Raw genomic sequence first — 12,729 nt, forward strand, 5'->3', positions numbered from 1 at the left:
ATCGCTGTCATCTCGAATGCAAGCTTTCAGTGACTTACAACTTCTTATCATCCGCCCACGTTAAAGTGGCGGTGAGACACAGTCGTCAGTCTGTCCATCTGTGCGTCCACAATCATTATTCATCAGGAGCATATCTGACAAATTACACGTATTAAATCTTTCACATAAGGGAACTAATTTATTATTATTTTCTACAATCTACTTTCTTAATTTTCAGATAATGTTTTGGCGACTCTGAAGGCGGGTTCATCTTCTTGCATGTGATAATATTTTCACACAAATGACCCAACTTTAGCGGATGTCTTTTTTTGATTATAATAATAATAATACTATTTAAGCTATTCCATTATCTTTTTAAGGGACTCCTGTTTTGGAATCGCTGGTCTTGACCTGTAGTTAATTTCTAGAGTTTCATCTTGCATCATCATCCTGTCTGGCTCATATAGGACACACACAAAGTGCTATATTTGGGACCCATTGTGGTCTAAACCCCAAAATCCTGAGTCTTCAGTGACTCCACCCGTGCAGTCTCCAAAGCTGAGTTCATTCCAAAGCACTCTTGCTGGAGTGTACTGAAATGGCGCCAGGTTTAATCCTTAAACAATACTGAGCTGTTGCATATGGCAGAAGGCCAGGCGTATATATACAAAGATTTATTTTAGCTGGGAAGCATTTTATAATAGCAAGCGACACTTGCAGACTTGAGCTGGAGGGGGGCGGGGGATTTATCATTAGGTCATTTTGGCAACAGCAACATTTTCAAGAATTGCTAAGTAGTGTAATTTGTCTCCCGCCTGTCCGCCACTGTCACCGCCCACCCCTCCTTCAACCGCCGCCGCGCATCCAGACAACCTCGGGAGAGAAGATGAGGGACTTCGCCAAGACTCTGAAGAATAAGTTCAGGTCAAAGCAGTACTTCAGCAAACACCCTCAGAGAGGTTACCTGCCGGTGCAATCGGTGCTGGAAGCTGAGAGCTCGGAGACGTGAGTCTCGCATGCAAACACTCGCCGGCACACGCTTCTCCCTCTCGCTGCTGTTCTGTCTTCTAACTTTCACTTTGTCTCACTTTTACCTTAGGCTTATTATCATGCTCTGACAGTTCGGGGGGGGGGGCCCTCTGTCTTGTTGAAATGAGTTAAAGAGGCAGCTCTGTGCACATTGTTATTCCGGTGGATCAGATGTTCTGTTCACTTGAGTGCGTTTCACCCAAAGGAACTAGGGAGCAATGAGGCTAAAATCCATGTGCTCGTGGAGACATAACTCAGGGCTACGACAAGGTTTTAGCATGATTGGTTTTGTTTTGAGTAATTCTGTCGCAGTTGGAGTCACCTTTTATCGCCGCAGACATTACAGTTAATCCTTAGACTCCACCGGCACAGATCGGATAAGAGAAAAGTCTCCAAATTAAAGCTGTCCTTTTGTCGAATGATCTTATTCTCATATATTATACCTACGGTAATCTTTATCAAATTATCTATTATTATTATTACAAATGTATTATCCTATGCGCTGCCTTTCAGTGTTCTTGCTGGTGGAAATGGAGCTGATTTGAACTTTTTTATATTTATGAGTATTCACAGTTGTATGGCTTAGAGCTCCATAAAAAGAGCTTTAAGATCAACTGAGAGGATTTAAGTCCCTTATAGTTTAACGTCTACAAACTACAAGTAGTTCTTTGGGTGAAATGTGATGTATGACACATCTAAAACTGCAGACAATTAAGGCAGGCCCTGGAGTGAAGAGAAATGGCTATACAGTATAACAATAGATGCTTTTAAGTAAGGTTAAGATGTATCATATTAAACCTGCATTCATTTCTGTGATGAATAATTCAGTTGTATTTAATGTGTAAAAAATGTTTTTTTTTTATGCTTATAATCTCTCCCATGCACAATGGGGAATTTGAGTATTTAAATTAATCATTAATAACCATGTTGGCATTGAAATCCTAAAAACTGAAGAACCTTGGTTTATCATATTCTGCATTATTAAAAAGCTGTTACTATGACGACATGTTCCACATCCTGACCTACTCTTTGCACCATAATAAAGTTGCCATTCAAGGGTCGAGAGTCATGAATATATTTTCTGACTATAAGGCATCAAAAGCCAAATATTTCACCTTATTTTAAGCTTGAAATATATTTTGTGTGTAATTAAGTACAGCCTTTGCTTATGGCTAGATATTGTTCTCCACTGTCAGACTAATCACTTCATTTTTTTAAATATTCTAACGAAACCCTCTCCCTCTCGATTAAGGATTTAGATTTGGCTTTAGTACCACCGTGCAGTTGCGCAGTGTTCAGCGTGCCTTTGTGGGATACTGATGCTGCTGTGTGTTGTTCCCAGGCCATGCTCCTCGCCCAAGCTGCCCCATGCAGACACACACAGCCGGATTGAACATTATGCTAGCAGGTATGTGGCGTCCGGCCCTGCACTACTGTATATATGAGAGCATTGCAGCAAAGTCTCCCTCTTTCTGTTCCTTTCACTACACCCCTGCCTCCATCCCTTTCCCTCTCCTGTACTCTCCTCTGTCGCCCTGTAGTTCTATAGCCTCATGCTGATTGTAGTATTGATCAGGCTGCGTCGTGCACCGTACGCCAGCCCTGCACAGCGCATGTGTGCATTTGTGTGTGTGTGTGTGTGTGTGTGAGTGTGTGTGTGTGGAGAGGTCAGCAGGGTGCTTCATGGTTTGCCACTTGCTAGGGCAGTGAGCCCATTGGTCATCTGGGAGCTGTTGGGGCAGATTAGTGTCTGTCTGACAGGTTATAAACAGGTACAGCACTGAACTCCCACAGTCCTGGCAGCTTTGTGTGTGTGTGTGTGTGTGTGTGTGTGCCAGCCACTGTGCATTACTTCCCCAAAGCTTTCACACTCAACTGCCTCAGACCCTGCCAAAACAGAGGCAAGACATACCAACAAGAGAGCAGGCACAGTAGTCCTCTTTACTCCACTGATCTCTCTTTTCCATCCTTTCCTTTGCTTTCTGTCTGCCCTTTTTCCCCACATCATTGTTTAATCCCTCTGCACTATTGTCTCACTTCCACATTTCCCCTCTTTTGCTGACTCATTTGGGACTAATGACGATATAATTTGCTTCAGTAAAGCACCAAGATTGATCTATCATCTATCTATCTCTCAGATTTTTAACCCTCGCTCTGTCTCACGTATATTTACATTCATAAAGGATTGTAACACACATTTGCACAAGACACACTCTCTCTCTCACACGCAGCGACTATTTTCTATTACTATCTTCTCCTACCTTTCTTATTTACTGCCTGAGACTCCAGGCCTTCTGATGAATAGTGCTGCAGAATGAATTACGAGCGGCCGGGTTCAATGGCCAAGCCTCCTGTAACAGGACACGGATAAATCCTACATTTCTCAGCATTGTGGACGCTGGAACGAAAGAGGCTGGGAAATGGCCATGCCTGACAGCCACTACATCACTCACCGCTCCTCTTTGCGTCCTTTTCTCCCTGAGATGACGACACTTTGAGAAAGATAATGCAATGTGGCGTGTCTTGTGTGAGTTTTTTGCTAAGGTATAGATGCATAAAAGCTACTATAGAAACATGGCAGTGCAGTGTGGGGGGCGGGGGGGGTGAAGACCACCCACTGCCACTTAATCTAGCTCATTTTACACTAATTAAATGATAAATCCTGCTCTTCCATTCCTTTTTTGACCTTAAACCCTCAGAGTAGGACTCTAGTATGCTGCCTTATGCATCATAGTTTCCATAACTGCTCTAAGCGTTATGTTTATCTGTTGCTTTATTAAATAGATCAAATGGAATTGATCCTGAGCACATTGATAGTGATTTCACAGCTGTGCATTTCTTCTCATTTCTCATTCAAACATGATGCATTTAAGCCACACTGCACCATCTCTTATTTGTTATAGCAGCAGCCCAGCCCATAGTCCGATGACTTGACAGCGAGACATGAGACAGGACCCGGAAGCGCTGTCCCCGGTGCTGAATGTCCTCTCCGCAGCCGCCTCGCACACAGACGCTGTCCGTGGTGCTGGACGGCACAGCTTCTGTTTTCCTGTCTGCGTGCTGGAGACAGTTTACAATATTTCATCAGTGTTTTATCCACCCTGCTCGTGGACACATTTATAGCTCGTAAACTACGGCAAGGAGAATTTCTGCCGCTCTGCAGTTTAGATATTTGCTGTTCAGTTTCAGATCATAGTGCTAAAAGCCCAGTGGTCTTACTAAACTGTGCTGATTGTTTATTTTATCTTGTGTTTGATGGAAGATATTTTCCCAGCGTGTTGCAACATCACCGTATTGCTTTTGCTTTGTCCTGTATTTTCTCTGATAAATCCTTTGTGTTTTGTATCTGTTTAAATGTATTTATTTGTTCATATAGATTGGCAGAAATGGAGAGCCAAAATTGTTCATTCTTCACCGATAGCCTGTCTCCTGATGAAAGTCTGTGAGTATACTGCAAACCACACACTCTCTCATTATAACAACTAACTTTCAAGGGGATTCTGTGTGTGTGTGTGTGTGTGTGTGTGTGTGTGTGTGTAGAGGCTGAGCGGTGCTGCGATTGTGAGGTTACAGCGGTGAAAGGAATGGGGGGTGAATCAGATAGCTGCTGAGGCCAGTCCGTATTGTCGGAAGCTGAGAAGGTGCGAGGCTGACAGAGTGGTTGCGGTTGTTTGAGATCAGGGATTTTGTGTGTGTCGGTGTCCATGTCTTATTTTGTTGACATCTGTGTGGGCTGTCAACCGTGTCCTCCTCCTCCTTGGATGGATCTCCTTTTTCTTTTCTTTAATCGTTTTTTAAAATCAAGGCTGCAGCAGCTCTGTAAAAATGGTAGTCTGGCCTTGCAGGGCTCCAGGTGTATGTTCATGTGCTGGAAGTGTGCTCTAGTTCTATTTGAACATCTTTTATTTTGTGTGTTATGTTAGATGTGATTGTGACTGACAACAAATGAAAGATTAGTTTTGCACTTGGACAACACTATTGTACTTTTAATGCAGCTTTTTATTTTATTACAAACACGTTTGCTCGTCACGCCTGCTCCCAATGTCTTTGCTGCCATGTGCACGTTTCTGGAGTGACACAAATGTGTGCAGCACAATGCATTTGCATACATGTCTGCGGTTCTGTGCCTGAATGTATTTGTAGGCATGACACTTCCCTTCTGCCCCTTTCGTGTAGCACTGCTGTTTCCTGGCCTTGTGCCCTTGTATCGTGGTGTTATTCTGCGACCACGTACTTCCGTCTGTCAGAGCGTCCCTGTTTATCCTGCTGCATGGCGCTGTACACGCCACCGTGCTATCTGTGCTTCCAGCTGGTGTTTGGATGGCATAACTCTGTTTCCTGTCCTGAACCAAGCTGTCTGGCTGCAGCTTTCACCCTGCAGCTGGAGGCATTCAGAAATTTAATCTTCTTTTTTACCAGTCAAACATTATTTAAAGTTTCTAATATGTAGGCTATGTGCGTATAGATAAATTAATAATCATTCAAGATTGAGTAGCAAATGTTTAGGAAACCAGCTTCCTTCTTAGGGATATGAATATCTGTGAGGCGGAAGCACCGTAAATGTGAATTTCATCACATGTAATATGCCTCTACTGTGTACTGTGAGTGAGTATTGATTGTTGGTTTATAGTGTTTTCTGTCTATTACTGTTAGCTGTGAGAAATATTCCCGCACAATTCTGCAGCAAATGTACAATTTATGGGCAATTTCGATATAGATTAAGAAAGTTTACGGAAATGAAGTCTAAATACGTGAGCACATTGTGCTCTGGAAACAGCTCTAATATGAATTGCTGAAGTATTTTTTTGAGTTGATGCATCTATTTGTACTGAACAACAGAGCTGACCACAGAAGATAATAAAATGGATGTGGTCAATTCAAGACAAAACCATTCTGCACGAACCTGTCCTATAAATACTTCTGTGGTGCAGAATTTGGCAGCCATCGAAGCCTTGCTTTTACTTTGGCTCAATAAAGTAGTCGGCTTTGTAGCCTGCAGTGTTATTGCCTCATATAAATAGACAAACAGCTGTTATTCCATTAAACCAATTGCCAAACTTTCACAGATGCATTATTTTTCTATTTTAACAACCATCTGTTGTCATAAAGTTTTAATTTCCAATGTCAATAAATTGTTCAGATTTTGTCCATCTCCATTCCAAGTAAACTTGTGTACAAATGGTGTCCTGGGCCAGTTTAGTACAGAACATTGACAATATAGACTGTGAACCTTGAGCAGTGTCTCGTTCGTGGCGTCCCGCTCCATTCTGTCCAATCGTTCATCGTGTTATCCGATAAAACCGGTGCCTTTCCCCAACCGGCTAGCTTTACCCCGCTTCGGCCTGTCCCCTGCTGTCCCCTGCTGTCCCCTGCTGTCCTCGGCTCTGCTTTGTGCTGCTGGTGGCTGTGTGCTGGTGGCTCAGTGTGCTGTCTCCTCTGTGGGGGACTCAGGGATGAAGATCAGTACCTCCTGCGTCACTCCAGCCCAGCCCTGGACCACGACTCGCCCTGTGGACAACACATGCTGCTGGCCCACCTGGAGCACCAGGACAAGGAGCAGCTGCAGTGCACCCTGGCCCGCCTGGAGAACGAGAACAGGTCCGTCTGACGGAAGGAGAAATATGAACGTGAAACGATCCGTTTCTAGATTTGCTTGGCTAATGGTGTCATTACTGCATGCCTGTTTCACGTACAATAAATCCTCTGCCCTAGATTGATTGAGCATATAGTTTTCTGCTAATAAAGTACTCTGTCAAATCCATAAAGCTTTTAATCTAGTTTAATATATTTTAATGAGACTCATATGAAATATTGAAACAAGGCATGCATCACAGACTTTAAACTTTTGCTTAAGGGTTAACTTCTATCACAAAAGCACCCCAGAGTCAAAATAAAAATACATCTGATTATCTGAAGACATTAAAGTTTTTTGTTTTTTTTTGTCTTGCATCTGCAGCCCCTTTCCAAAATATAACAGTCACATTCTAAAACGATAATTATTTCCTATCTGTAATGCAATGATAATTAACATTTGTTTAGGTCCAATGGCATGAAGAGAAAGTCATCATTGTGAAGTGAGTGGTGTGCGACCAATGTAATACATCTCTGGCATACATTGGCTTTACATTGAGTAAACAGTATCACAGAATGTCGGCTGTTTACCGTATGAAGCAGAGGCTTTACTCCTGATTGGCCTCCGGAGGCAACTTTTAGGATTCATATGAATAATATTTTCATCAGTTGGGCTACGACCTTCCCACACATGCAGCAACACGTGACACCCCCCCCATGCATGACCCCTACAATTTCATCCTTCATTATAAGTGTTCTTTTTTTTTTTTTGTATCCTTCAATATTTTTATTTTATATATGGGGTTTGTGGGATCCAAAACACAGGACTGCATTTGAGACACCTGAGTACAAAAAAATGAAGATGATGATTTATCACATGTGTCAGGGAGATGCTGGGTGAGTGCATTCAGTTGCATGTATGTGCTTTGTATGCCGCGCTAACAGTCAGGCCACCCTCCATCTGTCTCCTGTGGGTCCTCAGGGTGCTTCAGGGAGAGTACAGAAGGCTCAAGTGGAAGCATGAGGAGGCGGCGTCGGTTCCCATGCTGACCGAGGCCGGAGAAGGAGGTCCGGGATCGCCCACGACGGAAGGCTTGCAGGATGAGGAGCTGCTGGCCGAAGCGCGGGTCCTCAGGCAGCACAAGACACGCCTGGAGACTCGTATGCAGATCCTGGAGGACCACAACAAACAGCTGGAGTCCCAGCTACGCAGGCTCAGGGAGCTCCTGCTGCAGGTACCCGCTACAGATCACGCAAGTGCTTACATTCCATTCACACGCAGGTCTCTCAATTGGCAGAAGGAGCGAGAATGGGAGAATTTTATGAAAGACGCGAACGGGAATCTCCTATAGGTCAGAGAGATGGAGACCCAGCTGTGAGAAAAAAAATCTGATGAAAATAAATATACATTATTTGAAAAATAAAAATAAAAAGCACCTTGGAGTTCTTTTTATCCAGTTTCATTCCCTGAAAAAAATCTACCTTTGTTTAACTTAAGAACTGAATGCATGAATCAGCTCAATCTCTGCAGACTCCCCAGTTTCACCTCTTGAGTATTCCTACAGCACCGCTGCTAAAAAAAACAATCTAAAAGATGGTGTTTTGTATATTATGTTACGTCTTAGAATATCCTCAAGAGTTATATTGTGCGTGATTTGAGACCCTCTTCCACCTCTGTCGGTGTGTTTTCTGCGACGCTTCTCTGTGTTTTGCAATTCTTCATGCTTTTATCTGTCTGTAAAAGCACGAATCACAGCAACCTGACGGTTTGTGCCACAGCTGCAGGCAGCAAAATGGCTTTCTGTGTAACACTTCTGCAAAGAGATTCCAGCACTGACTATTGTATTGATTATTATGTGAAACGCTAAGTGCCTGAAACGTAACAGGCGTGCACTTCTGTTTGGAGTGTTTAATAGTTAGTTTGTTTCTGGAAAAACAGCCCAAAGATGATTCGGAGGCGAACGGATCAGAACCGTCAACCCTGTCGTCTCCCGTGTCTGGAGCGGGTCATCATGGGGAGCCGGCCAGCCGAGAGACCACTGACACGGAAGCAGCAGGTCAGCAAAGCCCGGCTGGGACCAGATGTGGGGTCTTCATCCCGTATCCCACCATCAGCCGTTCATACTTATGTAATGTTCTCTGTGTGGCAGGAGATGAAACAGAGAATGAGCAGGACACTGTGCTTCAGCTCCAGGAGGTCATCGAGCAGCTGAGAAACGTCTTCCCTTTGGAACCAGGTGGGTTCTCCAGGGCTCCAAGTAGCACGTCGCGCTCCGGAGGTAGCCTCTCTATCCCTACCCGTGGGGCAGTGAAGGATGGAGACATGAGCAAATATGTACTCCTGTGGGGCAAGGGACGGGGAGATTAAATGGAAGATGCAGAGTAAGATGAAGAGTGAATTCAGCTCAGCATCTGAAAAGGAAATTTGGCGGGCAGTCCGGAGCCGTTGAATAAAGTGAAAGGGTTTATCATAACCAAAAACCTGTTTTGCAATATTGTGGATGTGATCATAAAGTCAGACAAGCTTGTCATCATTTTCCTTCCCCCATACATTCTAATTTCAGGCACCATGTCTCACATCTAACCCCGAGTGGGCCTGGAGGGGCAGAGCGACCGCCTGAAGGGACGGATGCCTGATGGAAGATGGAGGCGCTCCAGAAGTCCAAGGTCAAACCTCGGGTCAACGGGCCCGGCGGTGACCACTGCAGCGGCGGTGGCATCCGGAGCGAACTGGACCTGCACTAGAAGCCTTTTCTTTTTCTCTCTCAACTGCTAAAGGCTGAGGCTGCCGTTCGCTAAGCCAGAGTGCGCTTGAGCCCGACTCCGTTTTAACAAGCCAAAGGGAACTAACACGAGCAGTGGGTCAGCAAGCGACGAAGGTGGGAGGAGAATCCACACTGTGTGTGAAGCTTTATATCGATCCACAGCACAAATTGGACCTTCAATGAAAAGAACATTTTAGAAAAATGCAAAGAGAATAAAAAAAAGTAACGCGTTGTTTTATCAGAATGCCCGTATCTCAAGTGTTCCTGTTTTGTCTTCAATGTTTTATCACCCTATTCCTCTAAAGTCGACCCGGCCTGGGCGGACTGCAGATCACGAGGCTGTGCGGTGATGATTGTCAGGGAGATGGCAGGACCCCAGTGAGCGGACTCACCTTGAAACGATGACAAATCATCCATGATTTACTTCAGGCAGCTTAAACTAGCGCGGCGCCTCTGGACGCGCACGCTGCGTCCATCTGATCCTCTGAAACGGCTCTCTGCTGTCGTCGCTCGCCTCTCAACGCGAGGCCTAGGCGCGCACGTCGAGCCACGGGTATACGCACAGATATGAATTGGCTTCATCATCCATTGTGCACCATTACACAAATTGATGAGCCCGGAAAGCCCGGAACGTATTCCGGCTGCCAGTTCTCCTCGAGGCAGCGGCCTGCTGCGTTAGATACTGTTGCTAGGGAATCGTCCCCAAGGATGCAGTAGCACAGGTTGACGAGTTGGAAAGGTGATGCGCCGTTCATCATACAAATGCTAATAGCCTTAAGGGAAGCACGGGAGACTCTCCTCTTCTCCACTCCCACCTCCACAGACGCCTGCCACTTATGTAGCTGCTAAAGGTGATCATTGTCGTTTGTTGGATCTGTCTCCGGCACCAGCATTGTCCCCCCCCCCCCACACACACACACACACACAAAGCCAAGACGAGTAATGTTTATTCATGGTCGTTTATTTATTGGGACTCACGCGTTGATGATTGCACGTTGATGATCAAAGCCTTACATCTCACAGCAAAATGATGCAAGAGTGACGGCGTGTGAAAAGAAGAGGAGGCAATCCCAAAAGGGCCGCGTGTCAAACGTCGGTCTCGTGTGTTTGAAGACACTTTAGGGGAGACCAGCTGAGATAAATACACCCGGTAGTTTAATGACGGCTGCTTTTTGACTCCAGCATCTACATTCACTTGTGGGACGTTGAAAAAGCAAGTCTCTCCTTTCTTACATTACCGCCTGTGATGTGGGAACAAATATCCGTCTGGTAGTGGCTCTTTTACCCCCCCACCCCACACGCAAACTGAAATATACCAATTGCTGGCATGCATGTGTGTGATTTCCCCAGAGACGAGCGTATCCGCCCTCCAGACGTCTGTCACTGCACGTAGCCAGCCAGCGGGCTGATGGCTCTATTCATTACTCTCCTGCCTTCACATCACAGCCTCCATGTTTGGCATCACGCTTCACAAGCTTGTAATAAGAACACGCGTCACCTCTCACCCGAAAGGGCAATGGATCCCCCGAGCTCAAAGTATTAGCCAACAGATATTCTCACACACAACCTACTGGTGAACTAAGGTTACTTAACACACACACACACACATGCGCGCCATTAATATACCTCATTATTGACTTCAAATGTTTATTGTTTAATGGGCTTGATTTTTCTTACCGTCTGTTTTCTGGCGTTTTTAAATCTGTGGAAACAGATTTCAGAGTTTTCTGAAGAGAGGCTTTTTACTGTAACAAGTGGGTTACTGGCTGCTTTCTACTCTTTGAGAACAGAAATAAAAACTTTGTATTTGCGAAAATTCTTGTCTGCACGTGTTCTGTACATGCGATGAGACGATGAAACTTCATTCAGAATGTGGCTGTTAATTTTTTTTGTCTTGTGTTCATGTGTGTATTTGTACGTGACATAATAGTTCCTGGCTTGTTTTATCTTTTCATCCTGTTTCCTTTTCTGCCTCCATACTGCTGTCATCTCCCAGTTTAAGGAGTTATTAAGCCTGATCCTGATTAGTGAAAAATCCAACCTAGTTTGTAGGATATAACCAAATCATAATCAGTTAAATAGTGATCTCTCTAAAGTCCACTTTATAACAATCCCATTACATTTTCATTTGCATCTACAATAATCAGCTAATTTTTTTTCAGGTTTTTTGCATTAAAAGTCTTTTCATCATGTATACACATCCCTTAATGGAATGGTAGCTGTATTTCATATATGATGCCTCTGTTCCCAAAGCAGATAGATAACCACTGCCCCTCCCTCCCCTAAAGAAGCAGAACAGCCTAAGGCTGAGGGCTGGGGCAAAAGGGGAGAAGTGGGATTAGGCATTAGCCTCCCCGAGCTCAGCAGCTATCCCCGCTCTGCACAAGACAAACTCGAACCGATTGGTTTAATCTGATTGTATGTCATCATTTCCGGTGTCACCGCCGGTGGCGTCGATGCTTTCGATTGTTCTAATATAGCCCGGCGCGGTACTTGATTGGCATCCGACCTTTTCAACCATAATGCTGTCTAATCTCACAACGTAATCTCCTCCTGCGCTGATGGGCCCACGACTGTTATCTTTATCCGCCGCTCGGTTAGGTGATGTGACCTGCGTGTCATTATGAGCTACATCACCCTCCGTATTTTCGTTTCCTAACCCCTCTCCACTTTCCCTCCCTCTCTCTAGCATCTTAATGCCCTGCTCTGCTTTCACATCTGGATTTATCTCCATCCCTGCAGCATCCGCTCCCACTGCATCTGCAGAAGCAGGCTTCTCCGAGCCATGGCTATTTTCTGTTTTCTTATCGCCCTCGGTTTTTTCGACCATAACTTTCCGTGACAATGTCTCCTTTCTCGCTCCACCATTCCCTTTGCTTCCACCAGGACCCCATTTCTCCTTCGTCGCATCCCAGTAGGTCTTATTTTGGCAGACTTGCATTGTGCGCACTCTCTCGCCCAGGTTCTTCATTTCTTGTTGGACAAAGGGTTTGAACTTTGGGTCCAATTTCTGCACCGTGTCAAAGTCCCTCCTAGCTTCGTCCTCATTGCACAGAGCGGCGTGTGCGTGTGCTCTTTGGTACACGGCCTTAAAGTTACCTTTACACAAGAAAACAAAGCAGAAGTAGAAAGAAAATGTCCACATCGGTCAACGGAACAAAAGGAAGGTAAATTAAGCACAAAAAAAGAACAGCAAAAGAACAGAATTGATTAAACTAGAGAAGAAACTAGAAGAAAAGGAATTCAATCTCGACTGTGACGAGAAGAGAAACTTGCCAAATTATTGTTCCTTCTTTCCGTGATAAACAAAGAGAAATCACGTTATGCTGCAGCGTGAAGGCAGCCGTTTGCTTTAAACTTAATCTTCACACAAACACATATTACC

The 12,729-nt window shown here is 44.7% G+C and overlaps 1 protein-coding gene across 1 annotated transcript in view; it reads left to right on the forward strand.

Moving 5' to 3' along the window:
- Positions 1-9,726, forward strand: part of drp2 (dystrophin related protein 2) — a 44,803-nt gene extending 35,077 nt beyond the window's left edge. The window contains exons 17-24 of the mRNA XM_068740679.1: positions 848-984; positions 2,351-2,416; positions 4,385-4,450; positions 6,460-6,606; positions 7,562-7,814; positions 8,519-8,636; positions 8,730-8,816; positions 9,650-9,726. Of these exons, the coding sequence (XP_068596780.1) occupies positions 848-984; positions 2,351-2,416; positions 4,385-4,450; positions 6,460-6,606; positions 7,562-7,814; positions 8,519-8,636; positions 8,730-8,816; positions 9,650-9,726 (951 nt within the window). The remainder of the gene's footprint in view (positions 1-847; positions 985-2,350; positions 2,417-4,384; positions 4,451-6,459; positions 6,607-7,561; positions 7,815-8,518; positions 8,637-8,729; positions 8,817-9,649) is intronic.
- Positions 9,727-12,729: the final 3,003 nt, after the last annotated feature.

The sequence above is a fragment of the Brachionichthys hirsutus genome, chromosome 6 (genome assembly GCF_040956055.1).
Source record: "Brachionichthys hirsutus isolate HB-005 chromosome 6, CSIRO-AGI_Bhir_v1, whole genome shotgun sequence".
In the NCBI taxonomy this organism is placed as follows: Eukaryota; Metazoa; Chordata; class Actinopteri; order Lophiiformes; family Brachionichthyidae; genus Brachionichthys; species Brachionichthys hirsutus.